This window comes from Argiope bruennichi, chromosome X2, assembly GCF_947563725.1.
Source record: "Argiope bruennichi chromosome X2, qqArgBrue1.1, whole genome shotgun sequence".
NCBI lineage: Eukaryota > Metazoa > Arthropoda > Arachnida > Araneae > Araneidae > Argiope > Argiope bruennichi.
The window spans coordinates 69,177,811-69,202,038 of record NC_079163.1 but is presented as its reverse complement, the minus strand read 5'-3'; the positions used below and the strand labels follow the sequence as shown (position 1 = coordinate 69,202,038).

The 24,228-nt window shown below is 31.1% G+C and overlaps 1 protein-coding gene across 3 annotated transcripts in view; it reads left to right on the top strand.

Annotated features, from left to right (window-relative positions):
* LOC129961078 (uncharacterized) overlaps positions 1-24,228 on the top strand; it is a 148,102-nt gene that overhangs the window by 42,613 nt on the left and 81,261 nt on the right. For all 3 annotated transcript variants that reach the window (XM_056074888.1, XM_056074889.1, XM_056074887.1), the window contains exons 4-8: positions 9,644-9,814; positions 12,033-12,131; positions 17,494-17,592; positions 22,427-22,502; positions 23,168-23,421. In XM_056074888.1, the coding sequence (XP_055930863.1) occupies positions 9,644-9,814; positions 12,033-12,131; positions 17,494-17,592; positions 22,427-22,502; positions 23,168-23,421 (699 nt within the window). The remainder of the gene's footprint in view (positions 1-9,643; positions 9,815-12,032; positions 12,132-17,493; positions 17,593-22,426; positions 22,503-23,167; positions 23,422-24,228) is intronic.

Here is a 24,228-nt window from a genome sequence, read left to right as displayed (position 1 = left end):
ATTATTTGATGTATAGATTCAAATGGCAAGTTAGAATTTTTAAGTCTACCGCCAACCCTAAGTAATCCTTTTTCATCTAGGAATGGATCTAAAGATCTTAACTTACTTGTTTTTGAAATATTTTTACCTTTATTTAGTGCATCTATTTCCGATTTAAATTCACTCAACTGTGCTAAACTAGCTAAATATTCAGTACTTCTTTGCAGCTCCTCAGCAGTTAAATATTTACTTATTTTATTACGAGACTCTTTTGCTTTAGTGTTGTTAATAAACCTGAAAATAAAGCTAACTATTCTAATTAGTTTTATGAAATTATTTGTAAGATTAAAGAGTTCATCATAAAAATTTGAATTAGAGTCATTAATGTTCAGAGTCACAACACATTTTAGTTCATCAGCAAAGGCAAAATCTTGCATGGACTGTCTACTGGTTCATCAGTAAGTTCATCTGGACCAGCAAACCACATTTTATTTCTTATGAGTTCATCTGCACTGCATCCTTTAGAAATAATGTCTGCAGGATTGTTTTTGCTACTTACATGTTTCCAATGGCAATCTGATGTAAGTGTTTGGATCTCCGCAACCCTATTGCTGACGAATGTTTTTAGCTTATAGGGCTCAGTCTTGATCCATGCCAAAACAATAGTAGAGTCTGTCCACAATGAGATAACATCAATGGGTAATTGCAGAATTGGAACCATCTTTTTCACTAATCTAGATAACAGCAACGCAGCACACAGTTCAAGTCGGGGAATGGTAAGTGACTTTAATAGAGCCACTCTGGATTTGCTGCATACTAGACTAGTTTTAAACTGTCCAGATTGGGTGAAGCACTTTAAATAGACAACAGCAGCATAGGCACGTTCTGATGCATCAGAAAATCCATGAATCTCAATGCGAACTGCATCAGGAAGTAGAATAAACCTTTGAATTCTGAAGTTGTTTACTTCCGAGAGTTTTATGTAGAACCTTTTCCATTCTGTCATTGCATCAGATGGTAATTTTTCATTCCAGTCCAATTTTATCTTCCAAAGTCCTTGGATAAATATTTTTGCCTTTGTAATGAGAGGGCCTAAAAGTCCAAGTGGATCATAAAGACTCGCTATTTCTGACAGCACTTCCCTTTTTGAAAAAGAGTCCTTAGGCTTGATCTTTACCTTATATGTAAAGCAATCTTCTTTTGGATCCCAAAACTTACCTAATGTTTTTACAGAACTAACACCTTGTTCTTTCGAAAATGAATAGGATGTGGTAGACAGGTTTTGTAGTAAATTAGAGTTATTAGCGACCCATTTGTGAAGCTCAAATCCAGCTCTTCCGAGGAGTTCAGAAATCTGGGTTTGAAGATTTTTAGTATCTTCTAGCGTTGCATCACCTGACAGAATGTCATCCATGTAGAAATCAGAACAAATCACATCTGCAGCCTTAGGAAAGTCCTTTTTTTCCTCATCTGCTAAAGCTCTTAAGGTCCTGGTAGCCAAAAATGGCGCAGAAACTGTTCCATAGGTTACTGTAGACAGTTTGTAAATCTTCACTGGACCATCAGTATTTGTCTGTACATTTTTTTAATATCTGCACTAAATGCATATCTGTGCTTTCTGAATCTACTTACTATGGAAAAAAGATCTTGCTGAATAATACCTCCATTTAGTAAAATGGAATTCAGAGAATATCCACTTGTTGTTTTTGCACTTGCATCAAAAACCACTCTTAAGGGAGTTGACGTTTTCTCAGGTTTATATATCGCATGGTGGGGAATGTAATAGTTCACATTGCTATCAGCTTCAATTTTAATCTCCTCCATGTGTTCTAAACTCTCATATTCTCGCATAAATTCCTTATATAAGATTTCCATAGTATTATTTTTGTTTAATTTATTCCAGATACCATTTAGGCGCTTGATTGCATTTTCTTTGGAATTTCCTAGTAATGATTCGGCATTTTCCTTTATGGGTAACTGAACTATAAATCTTCCCGTTTTATCTCTTTTATAGGTTTTAACAAAATGCTCCTCACAATAAATTTCTTCTTCACTCTTTGTTATTTCTTTAACATTATCCGGCAATGATTCCAATTCAAAAAATTGTTTAACTGCTTCATCTAAATTTAGTTCACTTACGAGATAACAATTGGCTTTTTGAGGTAACTGGGGAAGAATGCCTGTAACTAAATAACCAAACTTAGTATTTTGTAATATTACATCTCCATTTTGCAGACGAAGTTGCTCAGGTTTTAAAATCTCAAAAAATAGCTCACTTCCTAATAGTATATCAATTTGACCTGGTGTGTGGAAATTGAAATCAGCTAGTTCAATTGAACAGGGAATATTTAATGCAGATATATTTAATTTCGATACAGGAATCTCATCGATTATTTTAGGAAGAATAGAACATTTCACCATGTGTGAAAATGAATAATCTCGATTTGATACTTCAATGTTAGCAGCGTGTTTAATAAACTACGTAATTCCATTTATACCAGTTATACCTTGTTTTATTGATTTTAGTTTGATTCCCAATTTTCTAGCTACATCTTCTCGAAGAATACATAAAGTCGAAGCATTGTCTAAGAGCCCTCTTAATTGAACTCTCCGACCATCTGCAGTTTTCACATAAATAAGAAGAGTGTTTAATATAACTGATTTATTCCCTTCTATCGCCTGTTTAGTCTCTCGGATTCAACGTCAAAGCAGATACTTCGGTTAGTACGTTTAGTTTCGGTTTCGTTTCTGCATCTGTTTGGCTTTCGCTCGCCCGTGCCCTTGAATCTGAAGTGGTAGAGCGATTTTCAGCTGACTCATCATGTATGAGTGAGTTATGCCTTTTATCGCAACTTGGAATGTTGCAAGAATATTTTGATTTGCAGATTCCCGGGTGAGGTTTAAGACAGTTAATGCATAATTTGTTATTCCTAACAAAGTTCTTTCTGTCATCGATAGACATATTTTGAAAAGTAACGCATCTAAATAGTGCGTGATAGTTTTTGCATAAAATACAAGCTTTAGCATTGGAATTTTTATTATTAACTATAAGTGTTTTCGCTCTTTTAAATATGCTCGTATTTTGTGGACGTTCGTATTTACTTGGAATACGGTTAATACTTCCTAACAAAAAACTTCGCTTTTCTAGAAATTTCATCAAATTTTCAAATGTAGGAATTTCTGCCGTATTTAGAGAAAGCTCGAATTGCTTCCTTGTCTCTTTGTCTACTTTCTGTAGAATGATGTTTACTAGCATTAAATCAGATAGCTTATTTTGTTCGAATTTAAGAACCTTTAACGCTATGATGTTTTTATTAACGCAGTCTATTAAGGCACACAGTTCTTTAGCAGATTCGCTACGAATTTTCTCAAAATTTATTATTTCTAATATATGAGATTCTATCAATTGACGTTGATTTTCATAACGATCTGATAATGCTTTAAAGAGTGATTGGAAGTTATCACTAGACGATTCTAATAATTTAGCTTCTCCTCTTAAGCATGCACGGAGATAATACGGCTTTTGAGAATCATTTAATTGCTCATTGTTGCTAATTAAATTAACAAATAAATTTTTAAAATTTGCAAAATCAGCTATTTTTCCAGAAAATTCTGGTAATGGAATTTCCGGTAGTCGGATTTTAGTTACTGCATTATCCTTTGAAACAGGGTTAATTTTAAATTCATCTTTAATTGAATTTAATAGCAATTTCAGACCTACCTCTGTTTATTCAATCCGTATATTTATTTGATCAATATCTTCTAGGATGGTTTCTATATCTTCCGACGTTTCAATACCGCAATATTGTTCGGATATCTTGTCCAACTGTGCTTGCAATTGTCCAAGTTTCCTTAATTTCACTTCTAATTCCATTGCGTTAATGTCCTTGGAAGCTGACTTTTCGGCATTAAAACTTTCGATTCTTTTCAAAGTAGTTTTTATCGAGCCTTTCAGTTTATTTAGTTTCTTTTCTGAAACCGCTTCTTGGTCATCGCTTTTTTCAACTTTTTTATCCATGGTATTTGCTCCGGCTCGCTTTTGACCAATGTTATCGTCGATTAAAAATGGATGTATTAGAAGAAAATACGGATGACGTTATGTAGTTATTCAGGCTTTATTTTGTGCAACCGCTTTTAACGGGTTACAGCATTCGAATGTACAAGATCACATTTGTTGTAGGTGGCGCTCTTGCATGCCATGACGTAACAATAAGGATGCAAAGAAAAAAAAATGGACAAGTCTTTAAAATTCCAGTATTTTAAAGCGGGACCTATGATGCGATATAATTTCGGAATGTTTAAATCAATAAAAATTTTAAAGTGCTAAATGCAAGAATAAGAGCTAATAATCTGTGGTGAAAGCTTATAAGCTAGTTAACAGCTACGCTACCCGAGCAATTGCTTTTATATCGTGGTCATGTTACTGGACTGCGAACCACAAGGTCCCAGGTACTATCCTCGCACATCTCAATCCGCCACAAGTCTTTAAAAAGTTAAAAAGACCAGAGTGCGTGCTCCATGAAAAGTGCTTAAATTTGAAAATCATTTTTAAGCGCCTTAAAAATGCTTGATTTTGAAAAAAGGCCCTTAAAAAGGGCTGAATTTTCTGGAGAAGTGCAAAGAAAATTTTTTGTTTCTTCATACTTTGAATACCATAATTCGAAAGCATAATCGTAAAAGCTTGTTTATTATATTTATCATCAAGAAAGAAAACCAAAGAAAGGGGAGAATTCGGACAAGGAATCCATGGGTTCCAACACATATTAAGATAATGAGCCTTTTTTTTTTTTTTTTTTCCGCACCCTCTTTCTTCAACATTGTGCATTGCCATTTATTTTAATACTTATCCAGGAAGGGCAATACGAAATTCATACCTAGCCATATTTGTGGTACAAAAAACGTCCGATTTTATTATTTTTTTTTAAATTTTTTGAAACACAAAAAAACTTTTAGAGTTTGAGATGTTGAAGAATTTAGTTAAATTATACCCTTTAAGCTTTATGTTTAACCTTTTATGTGTTGTTAAAAAAGAATACGCAAATTAGTTCGACCACGGAAAATAAGAACAGAATGAATTTGGTGTTCTAAAGAGGTATTTCAAACATGATAGACGCTGCTACAAAAACACTTGCAGCAAAACCTCTTTAGTATGTTATACAGTCGATCATTATTATAAATATGTCGTTTTAGAGCTATCTCTTGAACGACTATTTTAGATGTATTTTAATATATTATGCTAAATTGTAATTAATTGAGGTGTGTAATTGAAGTTAGTCGATCGCGTAAAATTTAGTATGATGAGATTTTAACGAAGCTGTAAGTATAAAGTTTTTCAAAACTTTTGTTCTTTAGGGCTTAAATTTTACTATTTTATAACGATTTTTCTTTCTTGTTTCTTTTCTCTTTGTAACTTGTAGAATTTTCCCCCCAATTCTTTACGTATAAAGGTTTATCCTCATTTATAGACCAATGCACAGGATAAACCTTTGAAGTTAGGAGCATGAAATTTTGGCAGTAACTTGTTGGGTGTTTAAGGCAACTACGCACGGATTTTTCCAAATGTTCAATAGAAGTTTAATTACAAAAATAAAAGTGGAATTTTAACGTGTTTTTTGCGATAAAATCATAGCATATTATTGCACAAATTTTTTTATACCGTTTTAAAAGTTTAAAAGAGTAACTTTACAATTATATCAATTTTGTTTGAATGAATGCATTTCTCCCCTTTAGTTTCATTAGTTTTAGTAAATTTTAAAAAATTAGTTTTGTACATTATTTGTAACAATGATTTTCATTAAATGAAATTCTAAACAATATCATTGCTTCTTGAACCGTTGAGTCACGTTATTTTACATCTGTTAACGTTATGATAAAAGAAAAAAAAAATTATACTTTCTTTGCTTTAATTTAAGCTCTAAAGTTTTTAAAATAGTTCATTGAATAAAATTCTTTATAAAACGATTAGAATTCTGTTTCCGTTTTTTGGAAATTATGCTGATTTTTATATATGCATTTACATCTGTTTTAATGCTATTTTATATCTTTAAAAAGCTATTTCCTTAAATCCTAATCTTTGATAGAATTTTCTTACATCCTCATAAATTAAAATCTAATGCATAATTTTCGTTCAAATTTGCAATAATAATTTCTCAATTCCTTCTGCAATTCCTGAAATAGAGAATCAGTAATCTGTTCATTTAGAAATATTTTATAGTTGTTTTAGTGCTTCACAGTGTCAAAAAAAAAAAAAAAATGAAATGAAAATTTCGTGTTATTAGTCAGTCGAATCCTAATACTTAAAAAAAAAAATGGATAAAAGTATAGCTTATTTTTCGGTTCAGAAACTAAATAATATATTTCTCAAGCTGTCTTGCAAAAATTTAAACAAATCATTTGATAAACTTCTAAACTAGAAAATTTTTGATTTAGAAAATTTAAAATTTAAAAAATTTTTTAAAAAACGTTTTGCTATTTAATTGATCTAATTTAATTTCATAGATGTTTTATCAATCTTTTTTTATGCAGATAATCAAAATGTAATTATATTTGAACATTTTTCAAAAAATTCATCCCGAACGTAAATATATACCTTAAACATTTAAAAAAAAAAATCCTTTACTAAATTTCATAAGTTAGAAATAAGACATTTTTTTATAGCCTGAACATTTCTGAATGTTACTATTCTTTTCTATTAAGAAAAATGATTTAAAAAACTTATTTAGAACATGAAATTGTTCTGCCGTTAATTTTGTGACAGTTTTGCCAGTTTTATAATTATAATCATTCCGGAATGCTTAGTTCTTAGCTTAATAGGACTATAGCTAAAATTTCTGAATGAAGCCCGTTAGTGCAGGAGGAAATTTATACTTTCTATCCCAGCTATGTTGAATATTATTTGTTGTTGCATATATAAAAATCAAATACAAACTGTTTGGTCATGATATGCTTCTACATCAATGACGACATTTTCAGAAATAATATATCCATCTAAATAAGCTGGTAGTTTAAGAAATATTGAAAAAATATCAAAAATCTTGATTGTAAATCTTATAAAAGTTAGCTTAAATTTGTGATATTGATGTTTTTTCCATTTCTATGATCCTTTTTTGTTTTGTCAAAATAAATCAAAAAGACTAACGTAGGATTAGAAAATACGCATTTTTACATATGTGTACACGTACAAAGGTGCTTAAAAGTTACGAAGTCCGGTAATGTTAAGGCACGAAAGAAACAAGTCCGATGGGATTTAAAAGAACATTCGGCTGAAATGTGATACACTTTATAAACAACATGCCACGTCCACATTGATGGACTCCCGCCAAAAATTAGATGCATGTGTGTATGGCATGTATTTACTATAGAGAGACAAATCAATTTGGAATCAACCTCGCGTTAGGAAGTGTAGGTCACAAACCATTGTTATGTTTGACAGAATACAATTTATTGTGGATCTGCATATTCCTTGTTTTTTGCGAAAAATAAAAAGTCTGTTTAATTGAAGGACCTCTTAACGTCATTATATTCAAGACTTTGATTCTGAAATAACAATGCAGTTTTTGTAGCAAATCCAGCTACAAAAACGTTCGTTGCCAGAAATGCCTATATGACTCGGTACCAAAGAAAAAATGATATGAAAACGACGGTTTTTTAGGAATTACAAAGTGATCAATATTCTAATTACAATCGGATGCATCTGATTGTGACAGTGAGAAAGTGTTTCCAAAGCATTCATGCAATCGGTAAATATAATAAGCACGATGATTAGGAGGTGAAATTTCTGAAGAACAAAGAAAATTGCCAATAATTCAGCAGTGAATACTGAACAATTATGCAGACGATACTCAGTGCATCAGATGAAATAATTATGCCACAACCATCATGGCCATCTTATTTCTAGCCATCTACATAAATTATCTTCGAAGAATAGCAGTAGCGATGAGAGTTAAAAAGCTGTTGGAAAGAAAACAAAAGAAGCTGTTGAAGACTTACTGAATCTAGAAAAGATTTCAAAAAAGAAAATTGCTATATATACCGGGGGGGGGGGGGGAGAGGAAAGAAAAAAAAAAGACAGACATAATAGTAATATTTTCAAGGTATGAGTCATATAGGAGCATTCTGACTTCCACTAAAAAAGAAAATGTGAGAGGGACGGGCATTATATAAGAAGACTAACCAGCAATATCTTTAGTATATAGGGTATTTTGGATTAGGTTTTGTTCGTAAATGATACAAGGCTGATATTTTCGATCGCATTAAACAAAGGGTTAGCTGGCGAATAATAATATATATAGGGTGCGGACAAACAATTTTTAATATAATTTGACTGAAAATAAATAAATTTACAAAATATAACAAATAATAATAAGAGTAGATTTTCCCTAATAAACAGATTTAATTTGTTTCAAAGTGTCCGCCTTTTGCAGTGATGCAGAGGCACAAACGTTTATTGAAATTTTCAGCAACGAGCCGCAAGTCTCCTACCTTTAATACATCCCATTCCCGCGGAAGCGATTGTTTTAAAGAATCCAAACTTTTGTGTGGATTAGTGCAAGCCCTAGCCTCCGAAATGGACCATACACTGTGAAATCATGAGATTGAGATTCGATGAGTATTGTGCCCATTCTCCAGATGATATCAGATCCGGAAAATGCGCCTTGTACCACTCTTCTGTCTTTTTAGTCTTGTGAGCTGGTGTGGAAGCGATTGTTTTAAAGAATCCAAACTTTTGTGTGGATTAGTGCAAGCCCTAGCCTCCGAAATGGACCATACACTGTGAAATCATGAGATTGAGATTCGATGAGTATTGTGCCCATTCTCCAGATGATATCAGATCCGGAAAATGCGCCTTGTACCACTCTTCTGTCTTTTTAGTCTTGTGAGCTGGTGTGGAGAATGGTGGATGGTATCGCCGCAAAACAAAATGAGTGGAACATATACCCACATTCTGTGAAGGAAAGTATGTCTATTTCATAAATACAAAGTAAGGAGTTTCGATCGACATCTCAAAATGGTTTTCAGAATACTCAAAATATTTAAGGAGTTTTTACACTTTTTTCACAGGTATAAGATGTGCGGAGTGAAAGTGAGCTTAAATATTACTCCTCAAGGCTGCATTTCATTCACCATAAACAGCGTCTTTTCTTTTTTATTCAGATTACAGGATCTGACTGGTTATTCATCTTCTTGTTGATGCAAGCACACTTGAGAACTTTTAAAATAAAATATTGAACAGAATTACTAATTATAGTTTCCAAATCCATAAACCGGATTTTCATCTAAAGCAAACATTATCCATCGAGTGGGTAATTGAAAGAATTGCATATTTAGAATTATTTTTATCAAGTTGAAGAAAGAACAACATACAGTTGCATTGTCTGCAGTTGGATAATTTGAAATAATTATGTGGCTAGAAAAAACTTAAGTACACAAAAGGTAAAATGACTCAACAAATGAATTGTATTTGTGATTTTTTTAATTATTATTTTGTTATACTTCAGATAAAAAAAAAAAAATGCTGCTTTGTAGTCGGTTTTTCAGTTTTTAAAATTGAAAATAAATATCGATATTTGGAGATAAATGTAATCAAAAGGGATACAATTTCATATTCTTTACATAATTATATAAAAATTGTTGCTCATACTTAAATTATTTTGATTTTTACTAGACTTTTTCTGATACTGATCTTGCTCTTGCTCGTGGTTCTACGAATTTTCCTGTAAATCATGCAGTAAATATGCCTGAATATCCTGAAGAAATGCAGAGGCCACCATCTAGGAGAAGCATTGTTGAAAAGGGAAACTCAAAATCGAATAAAGATGACTCTAAAAAGAATGAGGTATTTGCTATATATTCTTTGCTTTTTTCCTTATTTCTTACAGCTTTGCTTTCTGTAAGATATTTATCTGTAATATAAAATTTTATGTTACTATTAGCAATCTTTATGTTTAAATTAGTGGAATCGCATATAAATCCTAATATTTCAATAGATTCTACAGGATGTTTTTTTTTTAAACTGACGTTACTGAGAGACCTCTGTAGCTCGAACTATCAGCCGCGAAGCCACCAAATTTTGTACGGGGACTATTGAGGACACGGGGAAAAAAAATCCGCGAAAAAAAATTTTTAGTTGAAAAGTTGGTTGCCGGTAGGGGGAATGTCGCGCTTTTTATCTAAATTTTAAGTTTAACTGCACTATAAAATTTTAAAAAGCTACAGTAAACAGATAAATGAATAATAAAGAATTAATTTTTGGACAAATGTGCTTTATTCGAAAAAATAACTTCTGTAAATGGTTACAAATTTAAAAAAATAAATAAGAGGAGATTCTATTCCGACTTCCTTTTCATTCTTTGTTCTTTTGTTTTTATTCAGTAGAATCGCTTTTCCGTAGAAGACATCGGCTATTTTCAATATGACCTCCATTTTCTTTAACTAAGCATTGCATTCTGTGTACCGTACTCTCTATAGCTGAATGCAGCATTTCAGGAGGTATATTCATAACAGTCCGTGTTATATTTTCCTTTAAAACTGATAATTCGAGACTCCACCAAGATAAACCTTCGATTTGAAATAACCCCACAGAAAAAAAAATCACATGGGGTTAGATCTGAAGAGCGAAGTGGCCATGCAAAAACTAAAACAGCGACTAATGACTCTTACTTTTGTAAAGTAATGGCGCTACAGTTGCTGTACGTATTACCAATATGTGGTGGTGCTCTATCCTGCATAAAGAAAATTTTATGTAAGCGTTGCCTTTGCTAGAATTGTGGGATAACAAAACTACTCAGAATATCATGATATCTTTGAGTGTTTACGGAACAGGTCTGCGTCCTGCTTGGGTAATAGTCTCAAAAATGTATAGTCCGATGATAAAATCTGCTGTAAAACCACACCAAACAGTTACTTTATGAGAATGGAGTGGGACTTCTTGAAATGCATGGGGTTGTTCAGATTCCCAAAATCTAGAATTCTGAGTCTTAACAGTCCCATTCAAATAAAAATGGGCCTCATCACTCCAGACAATTGTCCTAGGCTAAGCCTCGTCGACCTCCATCCTGGCAAGAAATGTCAAAGCAAAGGTTAATCGAAGATCATAATCTGTAGGTTTTAATTCATGCAAAAGGCTAATTTTAATATGGATAAAAATTAAAGAATTTTTCTTAAAACTTTCCATACCGTTGAAGTACTAACATCCCGTTGTAGGGCAAATCCACGTGTGCTGCTATTACCAGCAGTGCTCGTCTGATTTCTTTCAACGGTGCAGTCGCAACATCTGTGATCGTATCCTCCGATACCGGTTTCCGTCCTCTACCAGGTCGAGTTGCGAGAGAACCTGTTTTTTAAATTTTTGAATCATTGCTTTCACTGCATTAATTGATAGAGGCCCTTTACGTAAAATGTTTCGACTTCTAAATTCGTGAAGAGCGGCCGCTGCATTGGATTGAATTAAGATAAAAGAGCTTCACAAGTAATGCATGTTGTGCTAAAGTGAGACGCATTTTACAAATCAACTGATACTTGAAATGATTTTCAGTGCCTCGCTTCTTTTTTACAACTCAAATGCAATTTTTTGCAATTTTTACCCGTGTTTTATGCAAAATTTTAGCTGTCTTAAAGTGTGAAGCGCCACATTTTCCCCTATTGGCAGTTTTTGGAACTAATTTTTTTGTGTGTGGATTCCTTGGTGCGCCGGGTCGACTACGTAGTCGGGAGTTTGCATTTTGCAATTTTTCCCTGAGTTTTATGCAAAATTTTAGCTGTTTTAAAGTGTAAAGCTTCACATTTCTCCCATCGGCAAATTTTGGAACTAAATTTTTGTTCTCGGATTCGTTTTTCCCATGCTGTCAATAGTCCCCGTACAAAATTTGGAATCTTTGCGGCTGATAGATCAAGCTACAGAGGTCTCTGAGTACCGTCAGTTTAAAAAAAACACCCTGAGTTTTAATAATTTTTTATCAGCAAAAATATTTGATAGATATCTTATTCAATGTAATTTTAGCAGTAGCTGATGAATCTTTTTTTTTTTTTTTTTTTTTTTTTTTTACTTTTATCAGACTGATTCTGCAGTAGTTTTTGAAAGACTGACTCAGTTACAAGATTTCATATCTGAAGCTACATCTCTTTGTCATGAACTCGAAATGAGTGATGAATCAGTAAGTTCAATTTTCTAATGCTATTGTCTGTATTCAAGTCTCCACTTATTAAACAACGTTCACTCACATATGAAATTATTGTCGTTAATACTCTTTTGCTTTAAATTCTAAATAGTAATATCATCATTTTCTCTTATAAATTCCCAAACACGCTTTGCTTGTTTGTAATGTGTACCTTTCTTTTTGCATCTTTAACTTCTCTTCTAGATCTGAAAAAAAAAGATAGTAAATATTATAAGTGCAGTAACCAGTCAGTTCTGAAAAAGTAATCTTCAAACTTTCGCCATAGCTTGTATACACTATGTAAGAAAGTATCATGGTCATATTTTGTAAATTATGCTTTATATTTTAATCATATTGATCTAAATTTCTTTTTAACGTTGTTTAACTATTTTTTTTTCTTGTATTTTAAATAAGTACATCTTATCAACAAATTAAAAAAATAAGAGAAAACGATATTTGGTGTGTGAAAAAAAAATAGGACACATGCTAAAATAAAACTCTTGCTCTCTCTACACTTGAATTACAATTCAATTTTTAAACAAAAAAATGATCATAAATAACTGTAATAGTGAACAATAATAGTAATAAGATTTTGATAGTAATATATAATGTAAATGACTGTTATCATTTTTAAACAATCAAAAGTTTTAACTTTTTGGATTTTAGTAATGAGAAATTGAGTTTTTTTATTCTAAGAAACCTTATTCCTCAGAAACTGCTGACTCTTCTTTTCCTGAGCTTGAATTATCCTTAATTTATTGACATGAGTGTATTACTGAGTAATGTAGAATCTTCAAACAGATATACTTCCACTTATATAAGTTATACTGAAAGTTTTGAAGGTTATATTATCGGAATTGGCTATTGGTCTTGAATATTTTAATGCATGAACCCTAAATGTATGCTGCCATTATGCTGATACTCATCCCGAATTCGGTTTTCCAACCCATGCCCTCTCCTTAATAATAATAAATACGTCGATAGATAAATGATTTTGAAATTTATGGAAATTTTTTTCTCCTCCAATATTTTACAAGAACTCTCAATCTTTTGCATACAATCATGTTTGTTTCAATAAAATCTCAATGTGTTGTTGATCTTGTTACGTATGTTTTCATGCAGCAAATCAATTCATCTCATGAACAAATTACCATGTCTTAAATAATAGTTTTTTTTTTCTATGTTCTGTTTTGAGAAGCTTATGTTTGAAGTAAAAATTAATGTTTTATAAACACTTTTGGGAATAAAATATTAAAGTGGTTAGTTGAAAATTTAATAATCCTAATCATAACGAATTAGTAATGCAAATATTTTATTTCAGAAATTACCCCTCGTTATTTATTTGTTTCTTTTTGTCAAATATTTATTTGCACGTTACATGAAAAGTGCTTAAATTTGAAAATTATTTTTAAGGACCTTAAAAGTGCTTAATTTTCAGAAAAGATCCTTAAAATGTGCTTAATTTCCTCGTGAAAACGAAGGAAACTGTTCGTTTTGTTTTGTTTCTCGACAAGTTGAATATGATAATTCGAAATCATGGTCGTAAAGGCTTGTTTACCGGATGTATCAAAAAAGAAAACCAACAAAAGGGGAGAATTCGAAGTATTCCAGGCATATTTCAGCACATATTAAGATAATGCTTAATGATTCTCCCCCTCCCCCCCCCTCCATTTTTTGCACCCTTTTTTTTTTTTTTTCAGCAATGTGCATTGCCATTTATTAAAATACTGGAATAGTTATCCGGAAGGGGCAGTACGAAATACGTATCCATACTTATTGGGAATCGAAAAACGTTCCAAATTCAATTTTTAAGATTTTAGATATTGAATAATTTATTTAAATTGTGCCTGGTAAGTATATATTCAAACTTTTATGTGTTGTTAAAGAAGAATATGCTGTATGGTTCAATCAACGGAAAATGAGAAAATTACCTGGATGAAAAAACAATATATCGAACATGGGAAAAGCCTCTTTAAAAACATTAAAATATTTGATCATCATTCTCTTTAATATGTCGTTTTAGAGCACACGCTTGAATGACCCACTACAGGTATTCAACTGTACTTTATTGAATTGTAATTAATTGCTGTATGTAATTACATTAGTCAATCGCATGAAATCTAGTATAATGAAATTTTAACTTGAAGCCTTAAATTTTCGATGATCGTGATATCTTTCGCGGTATTTTTTGAATGTGCCTTCCATTTCAACACTTTTGTTTATTTAGACTAATCTCGTAAAATTCGTTTTAATTATGAAGAAAACAAAAACTGCTGGATATGGCATTTTTAAAGATATATATATAATATAATATGTAATGATATTTTAAAATTCAATTTAAACTTAGTTAATTTTCTAATTTTTAGCTTAATTTAGCCCATGTTAACTTCATCCTAAAATATTTTCTTATTTCCTGATCCAATTCCACCTTTTTTATTTAATAATGCAACGGAAGCTCTGTAAAATTGCTGACATCGACAAGTTCCCATACTCAGAGTGAAGGGATAAAAAATTGTCGTGATAAGACATTCTTTTAAAAGATCGCTATAATTCCCTTACCAAAATCGACACGAGTAAAGAAATCCCTATCAAAGTCTCGTAGTATATAATCACATGCATATTTCATTATCTATTCCTCATTTCGCTCTTGTGTCGTTCTGTGTTAATGTACTCGTCGCTTATGCTTGTACATAAATCATGCCTCCCGGCATGGAATAAATGTAGGTAAAAAATTCAAAGTATCTTCTCTGTCCTTCTCTTTTTTACAATTTTTTTTCAGGGTTTAGATTTTATCATTTTGTGACTTTCCCCCCCCCCCTTCTTTTTATAACTCCTATAGAAATTTTTTCCCCAATGAAATCTCTCTTAATATACAAAGATTTGCCCTGAGCAATGTCCAGCATTAAGCCATTGAAGTTAGGAGCATGAAATTTGGGAAGTTATTTTTTGGGCATTAGAAGCCCACTAAGGACGGATTTCTCAAACTTTTAATTCTAAGTTTAATTAAAATATAGAATTTTAGCGTGTTTTCATCATAACATCAAATCATATTATCGCACAAAAATTATTTTCTGGTTTAAAAAGAATAGATTTTCAATCAAAAAGATTTTTTTTGGTTGATTTTTATTTATTTTTTTAGTTTTATTAATCTTTGAGAAATTAGATTTGGGCACAGTTTATAACAATGATTTTTATTTTAATGTAATTCAGAATAATATTGCTTCTTCGAATCGTTGATTCACATTATTTTGCAGCTGTTAAAATTACAGTTAAAAAAATGCTTTCCGTGCTTCTATTTAAACTTAAAAAAATTTTTAAGCAGTTCATTGAATAAAATTCTTTATTTGATAAATTTTGTTAAATTTTGAAAAAATGCAATATATGGTCTCGCGCTGGCTTCAAGAATTACTTTTTAAAAATATTCTTCAATTGAATTTTTACTTTCTCGTATACAATATTTAGAGAAAATATTGCAATCGTCAAAAATTTCCAACTCGAGATTTTAATGAATCGCCACGTTTCAAACCTCCTTGAATTCGAAAATGTCTGTCTGTGACAAATATAACACAAAAGCATTTTGAGCTAGACGGATGAAATTTGGTATACGGTCTTCACACCAAGTAGATTTCGATCAAATTTGCAGCAACGTTCATTTTGAGAAAGTCTGTTTGTCTGTCCAACTGTTCGATTATAAGTTAGCACGATAACTACAAGACGAAGAGAGCTAGGTAGGTAAAATTTGGTACACAGATTTAATATCTATAATAGAAATATCTATCAAATTTTGGACAAATCCAAGTATAAGGTTCACTGTATGTTGGTTTGTACTTTCAGAAATATGTGAATGCGATAGCTCAAAAATGCAGCGACTTAAATATATCAAATTTGGTATGTAATTTTGTGACTGTAAATATAGTTTTGAGTCATATTTTTGTTTTGATCAATTGGGAAGAATGCGTCTAAAACAAAAATTCACTTTTCTGATACTTTCAACCGCAGAGATTTATCCTAAAACACTTGCCAACTATCACACAATAGAATCTGTAAAAATTTTTATTCACTCCTAAGGTTAATATTTTGTAACTATTCTAAACCAATGCCACGCTATGCATTTTCTGGCAGTATGCGAGAAAGGTTGGGAGAAACGCTCCCGACGACTTATTTTCGTTTTAATTCTAGCTACAGAGCTGACTTTTTTTTTTTTTTTTTTTTTTTTTTACTTCATGAATTTGTTTCCGTTATTTATGAAAACTAGAACTTCTTAAAGCATTTTCATTCCTTCTTAAAATATATATATAACGTTTCCTCTATAATTTTTTTAAGTAAGTATTTTTGCTTGTAGGCTAAAAAGCAGGTTTTTATTAAATTTTAGGAACGTTAAACGTTCAAAAAAGGACTTAACTAAACTTTTGAAGTAAGGGGCGATAAGACAATTTCATTTTAGTTTGATCATTTGTGAACGCTTCTATAATTTTCTATTAAAAAGGATTTTAAAAACATTTTGAACATAGCATTGTTCTATCATCAATATTATGGCAGCTTCACCAGTCATATGATGATAGCCATAGGAATGCTTAAGTTCTTAGCTTTTTAAGGTGGCAAATAAAATTACTTTATAGAATGAGTCAGTGCTGGAAGAAATTTACTCTTTCCATCCCAGCCACGTTGAATCATATTTGTTTTTGCTTATATAAAGATCAAATACAAAACATTTGGTCATGCTGAGCTTCTACATCACTGTCGACAATTTCAGAAATATTATATCTATCTAAATGAAACTTTTTAATTTTAAAAAATGTTGAAAAAATTCGCAGGTCTTTATTGTTAATCTTATAAAGGTTGATTAAATTTTTTTTTGTTGATAGTTTTTTTTTTTTTTTTATTCTTATGATCATTTTTTGAATAAAAACTTTGCATTATTATAAAACAGAAAAAAATACTATGCTTATAAAATACGCAATTTACGTATGCATACTTATACAAAGGTGATTAAATTTTTGGACTCAGGTGCTTAAAAGTACTTAATTCTTGCTGTAGTTTCTCACTATGTACACAGATTTATCAGTTGCAATTATTATATTTGTAGTTTTAATCCTCGTGAATGAAAAAAAAAAATTATGTAAAATATGCCATTAGAAAAAAAGGGAAATAAAATTTCTTTACATGAGAAATTACATGCATATCAAATAATATTTTGCACATAAAGTGTATTTTTAAATGAAGTATTCTTTATAAATTTTATGTTTTCGTTTTCAAACTAGGAATATTATCATGAAAAATTATTTCTGATTATTATGCTATGAAAAAATTTGAAATTTTATCAAAAATTCCATTATTGTAGCTAAAGATTTCTTTTAAGGCTCAAGAAAATGGTGCTTATTCTGCAAATGGGATTTCTCCGGCTGGATCTAAAGCCTCCAATTATGCCACTAATAACTCATTCAAAGATTCAAATGGGGTATAAAATACTTTTTGTTTTCAAAGTTTATTACTCCTGTATTTATATTAATTAAATTATCTGTTTTTTGTTCATTTTTAGATTGTACTCTTTTAATATTGATTTTTATCTTATTTACCAAAAGACACTTGATGTATACATATTTAGTTATGGCACAGGAAAACAATTTACTGTGCTAGAGATCAATGGAAAAAAAAATTTGTTTTCTGTGTATATGAAACTAAAAGTTTACGGCATTTTTATTTATTCAAACTATAGTTTTAGGTATTAATTCAAAATTAAAACACTCACAGAAGTCATCGATGAATTCGTATGATCTGTCTTTATGTAATCTTACTTTGATCTTTCGTAATCTTTTTATATGCCATACATATATTGTAATTGAATTGTGCCATTAATAATTTCCAGATGAGATAACCTTTAGAGAAAAATAATTTCTCTTTGGTTTATGCCCTGAATTTATTTATCAAAATGAAGCAGTTTAGCACATCTCTTATGAATAAATCTCAAATAAAATCAATTTACCAAACTTAGGACAAAAAGAATTTATTATACAGGGTGAACCAAAAGTGCTTTCCTGTATATAAATATTTATTGTGCTCAAATCATTATAATTAGATGTATGTTTGCTTGGATACATTATAAATACTGTTATACATTTTTTATTAAACTATTTACTTCAGTAAATTTCAACTTGTTCCCCCTTGGTTATTCGTAGAATGTGTAAGCTGTATTCCAGTTTCCGCCAAGTTTTTAAATATGTATTCTGTTGCAGCACACACAGCAGTTTGTATCCTAGCCCTCAGTTCTTTGATGTCAACAATTAGTGTGGCAGGCTCTGTCCTTTATATAGCCTCAAGAGAAAAAATTATGAGGTGTAATTTCTGGAGAGCGCGGAAGCGAGGGTGTCGGTCTATCCATTCCAGTCCATCGATCCGGGAAATGCTTCGCCTAGGAAATCGTGTACTAAGGAATTCCAATGTGGAGGTGCTCCATCTTGCTGAAACATTATCCATATTTGAAATTCTTTTAATTGAGGTGCAATCAACTGTTCTAACACACCTTAGTGGTAAGGTTTATTTCCATGAAGAAAAAAGGCCTGTAACTGTTATGAATGAAGCCTCACTAGACATTAACTTCAGGGCTGCCTCGTTGTGACTGTACAGAAACATGTGGATTCTCTGATTCCCATATACGGACATTATGTCTATTTACCATTCCACTGACCTAAAAGTTGGATTTATCGAGAAAGCAAAAGAGATTTAAGTAAAAGTTTTTGACATCGATTCTGTTCAGAATCTCAATTGCGAACTCTGAACGTTTCGGGAAATCATCTGATTTCAAGTCCTGAATGATTTGAACTTTATAAGCGTGCAACTTAAGCCTTTTATGAAGAAATTCTTACCAAACTTGTTTGCAGTATTTGGAGTTCACATGATGCTTGACGTGTTGATTTAGTAGAAATTATTGCCGAATGAGTTCATAAGTTTTTTCACTCACACTAAGCCTGCCACTTTTGTAATGGCCAGTAACACTGCCTGTTTCTTTAAACATTTCGTGCCATTACTTTATTGATTTTTTTTATTAGGAGGGTCGCGTCCATAACAACGTCGAATTTCACGTTGAACATTAATTGGCGATTTCGTATCGTGAAACTAAAGCACACATTGGGTTTTATGTTCAATCAATGCCATTTCGGTCGAAAATGTCTTCCTTACAAATGCTCCCTTGAATCGTAGTTGAAGGACCACTCGTACCATATATTTAAAAAAAAAACTACTAAAATTGATCTATCCGAAGCCACAAAAATAACATTATTGTATTTAACGATTATTTTGTAATGAAATTTTTATAGGGCAAAATTTTTGTTTCACCCTGTATATATCTAATAGACAGTTAAGGATTAAGGACAATTATGTATTGTAGTTTCCCCTTTGTATTTATGTATTGTAGTTTATGTACAAGTTTACTATTATTATTTACTTTTCTCATGAGCATGATATTTATTTTATGCATTCTCGATAATGATTGGAAGAATTTGAAGTTTCGAAAATTTCAAATGAATCCTTGTTTAATGTATCGTTTTTAAAGAAAATTTATAACAGTCTTCCTGTTGTCTATGGATAAAATATTTCTTAATTATAGATTATTTCTTTGACTTTATTGTATGAAACTTTAAGATCCAGATACAAGCTATCTTGCCACTTTTAATGTTGCAATACGAAAATAAAATTAACAGCATATTTAGGGTTTGGATGATTACAAATGGAACATATAGACATTGCTAATAAATTGTCATCATCGCAGTTTTTCTTGGAGAGTGTTCAAATTTCATTTCTGACTAAGAGAGCCTTTAGACTATGTGCCAATTCTGTTTTTAACAGTAATGATGACAAATCACATTGAGCAGGAACAAAACATTTAATCATTTCATCATGCTTAAAGAAAAAATATATTATACTTGCGTTACCTCATAGATCTCAAACTTGGATCTAAATGTTTGACAGTGTTTTGGAATAATTAGATAACAACATGCAGGTTATCACATATTAATATGTAAAAATTGTAATTTTCAATTCATAACAAAGTATATTTAATAGAAAGCCGAATAAGAAATCGGATTGAAATGGCTTATTCTTATTACATTAACTAAATATGCAATTGATGCTTCTAAAACTGCTTATTAAAGAGTCACATGTGGAGAATTTCAACATTTTATATCTTGCGATTTTGTTTAATTTTTTGCATGAATTCTTTTTTGATTCATGATATAAACTTGGAAATTTCTCTAGTAAATACAAGTAATAATTTTTACGAACTATTTTTTTAGACACTTTAAATAAGAAATGTATTTAAAATGTATTTTTTTTTTGTAGCGAAATTCGTAATTGAAGTAAAAAATAATGCTATGAAGGATATAATTGTAAAATAATATAAATACCTGAGAACTTTTTATAATCCTAAAATTGTAAAATATAATATAATCCGCTTTATATATATATATATATATATATATATATTGGTAGAGTGCTACATTTCGAAATGAAGAAGCGCATTTCGATAAATGTAATCATATTTTTGAAAAATTGAAACTGTCTGAAGAAAGGGTGAGTTATGCAGGGTGATTCCCAATTCATGGTGCAAACTTGGAGGGGAGGTAAAGAACAAGGTTATGAACAATGTTCATCACATAGGAAACACAGGTCACTATCCATTTTTTTCAGTCATAAATACTGCCTGTCTCAATTCAACTGAAACAAAATGTTTAGTTTCTAATTTCTGCACTTGTGAAGATATTTGAATTAAATTTTCAGTAATAATGCATTTATTTGAAACAATCATTTATTGAATTAGGGATGGTATTGCCAGAACTGCTGCAAGATGTTTCGATATCGATTCGTAACCGAATGTGTTTTTAGCACAATGAGGCTCTAATCCAATTCAGTTGTGATTTTCGCAATTACCAAAATGCTACTTCTGATTTATAGTGAAATGGGCTTGATGATGCTCGATAAACCGGGTGCCTTGGCCTCCCGGTTTATCGAGGATCAATTTTTTTTCTGGAAACATCTGAAGAATGTTTATGAAACTTCAGTTGAGTCAGCTGAGATCTCGTTACTCGAATATCAATAGCTGCTGTGTTATGCATGAAATACTTGGCATTTTTGGCAGCGTACACCTATCGCTCAAGCGACGCCGTCAAGCATGCATCGCTATTGGTGGAGGGAGTTTTGAACAGCTCTTGTAAACATTACATTTGTCAACGATGCCGTCATTAAACGTTAACGTCATTAAACGCTTTGTCGTATTATCCATCTCTTATTTGCGTTACTTGCTCCAGTACATTCTTATGCAGTAAATGATTGTTTTAGATAAATGTATCTCTGTTGAAAATTTTATTAAAATATCTTCACTAGTGTAGAATTCACGAAACATCTTGTTTCAGTTGAAAGAAGACACCCTGTATTTATGACTAAAGAAATGAATCTGTATTTCCTGTGCGAATATTATTTGTGTTTTTGTTTTCTATCTGTTCTCCACGTTTGTACAATGAATTTAGAATCCTCTTGGATGTGTTTTGACATGCTTTATTCTATTTATTAAGTTTGGGTATTGAAAAGTTCTGAGAATGTTAATGTATACTTTATTTTTCATAATAATTTTGCTTTCTATATTATGGTATAAATAAATCGCTTACAAACTGTTGATATTATTTCAACTAAACTAGATATATAACAGAATTTACAACAAAGAATATAGTCAGAAGTATTAAAATACTTGTAAGCATAGAACTTTTTATTCCTGCATATTGCAATGTGAAATATTGTTGATATCTTTACTTACCTTTTCTTACATAATTACACAACCATTGTTAGAAACCTCCCTTTTCAACTATGAAACTTCCTTTTTTAAAGGGTACGGATTCACAATCCCGAATTCATTGATATGAGAAGAAAAGTGATGACTCTAGTCAAAAATAGGTTTTATGTGCTGAAACATGAATTGCTGAATGATAACTGGTACATACTGCAGACAAAGCACTGTTTTCATGTGAGAGGTGATTTACGACCTATTAAGGGTTTAGATGTACAATGCATGTTATTTCAAACTGTTGTTCCTTCAGCATTATAGCAATGTCTATATTTGTGTGTTTTTCTTGTTTCATATATAAATTCATAAGCATTGTGAATAAAATGTATGAACTGAAGTCAATAATAAGAAACGTTTCAAAAATCTATGATTTATCATTTTCGAATTCTATTTTATTTTGTCTTGCAAATTATCCATATGTAAATTATTTCATTGTATAATTTATTTATTTTTTATTTGGTAGCTTTTGAGTTTGAAAATGCAAGAGTCTCTTTTGTATAACATGCAGAAAAAAGATGAAAATAAGTTATCTTTCCCAGGTAAACTGATAAAATAATTTTGTTTCATATATAATAAGTGTCTGTATGCATGTTCAAATATTATTCCAACAGCTTTATAAAATTTTCATGTAGATAGTTGAAAAATATTACTTATTTAATCTCTTATCAGGAAATTAAATTTTTTTCTTAATTGATTGTGAAGGAGTAACATAACCGTGCTATGGGTGTTGCGATTACTGCATTGAAATATAAGTCTTTGTGTGATTGCTCTAGTATAGGTTTTGTTTTACCGATTTATTTTAACTTGTTTCGTTTTTTTAAAGATAGAATTTAGTGATAGATTTTTCTTCCACTTTATGAGGAACTTAATTTTTCAAATTTTGCATAGCTGTGTGCGTTCCCAATAACAGAAGAATGCATTAACATTTTCAGAACTATAAGTTAATGCATTGATTTACTTAAATTTTGATTCTGTACTTGAGACGCAATCTAAAAGTGAATCTGGGAAAGGCTCTCAGGATTTAGTTTTTGATTTTAAAAATTCTACTCTTCAATGCGTTAGTGAAAGCGCATTTAAAGTATTCTTATGTTTATCATTCAGAGTGTTAGAAATCCAACCCGGTTTGTTGAATTATATATCATTATTAATATTCTAGTTTATTCCATTAATTCTGAAAACAGGATTTAAACGAATTTTCGTATAGGTCATGATCAACTGCATGTATCTGCTGATGATCAAGATCTTGCTAATGGTGGAAGCTTTTGGAATGATGAAAATAATGCTGAACCCAGACAGTGGACTGCTAATAAAGTTTTGCAAGGGGATGCATTTGATGATGAAGAAAAACAGTTGTCCAATTTAAAAGAATCTAAAGACGTTAAACATCTGCATATGAGCTTGGAGCGCATTCGAAAACGTGTACAATCAATGCAACAAAACTCGGATATAAAAAATATGGTAAGTTTTTTTATTACATACTAGTATATTATTAAAATGGAAGTATGTTTAAGGTTTCGAAATAAGACATATTTTCTTTAGGAATGCCTTTATACATTCTTGATGGTTTTCATTGCCCTTTCTTTTAATTGTTTTAGTATTCAGTTTTAGAAAATTTACATGCGAAAAATCGGCCATTTTTCTTTACATTTTTATTACTGATTGTGGGCTGGGGAGGGAGTAATAAATATTTACTGTTGTAATATGCCTGAAAATTTTCGTCTAATAGAAACTTATTATATCTATCGGGTAAATACATGAATACCTATTACATAATTATGATTTTGAGACGGTTTTAGTTGATGTGCAGTATCTGCTCCTGCAACATAGGTATCTTTTAGATGACACTAATGTTTAGTGGCAACCTGCATTTTGTTCTTTTTGATGAAGATTGATTATAGAACTAAGACTTATCAAGATTTTTGGTGAAACTTGGGGGAAAAAATGTCAGGAAATTTAAGAATTCTGCAAAACTATTTATGGAGGTAAAACTCTGACAAAAGCGACTCTTCCAAGTCAATCATAGCATTTAATTAAGGATCGTGAAACTGCAAGAATTACCATCAACCTCATTATTGATGTAAATGTGGTTAAAGCTTATAAGCCAGTTAACTGCTACGCTACCCGAGCAATTGCTTTTGTATTGTGGTCATGTTACTTGGCTGCGAACCACAAGGTCCCAGGTTCTATCCTCGCACATCACAATCCTCAACATAAATATCAAATTTGTGCAATCTCTTGGATCAATGGGGATGTACTTAACATTAA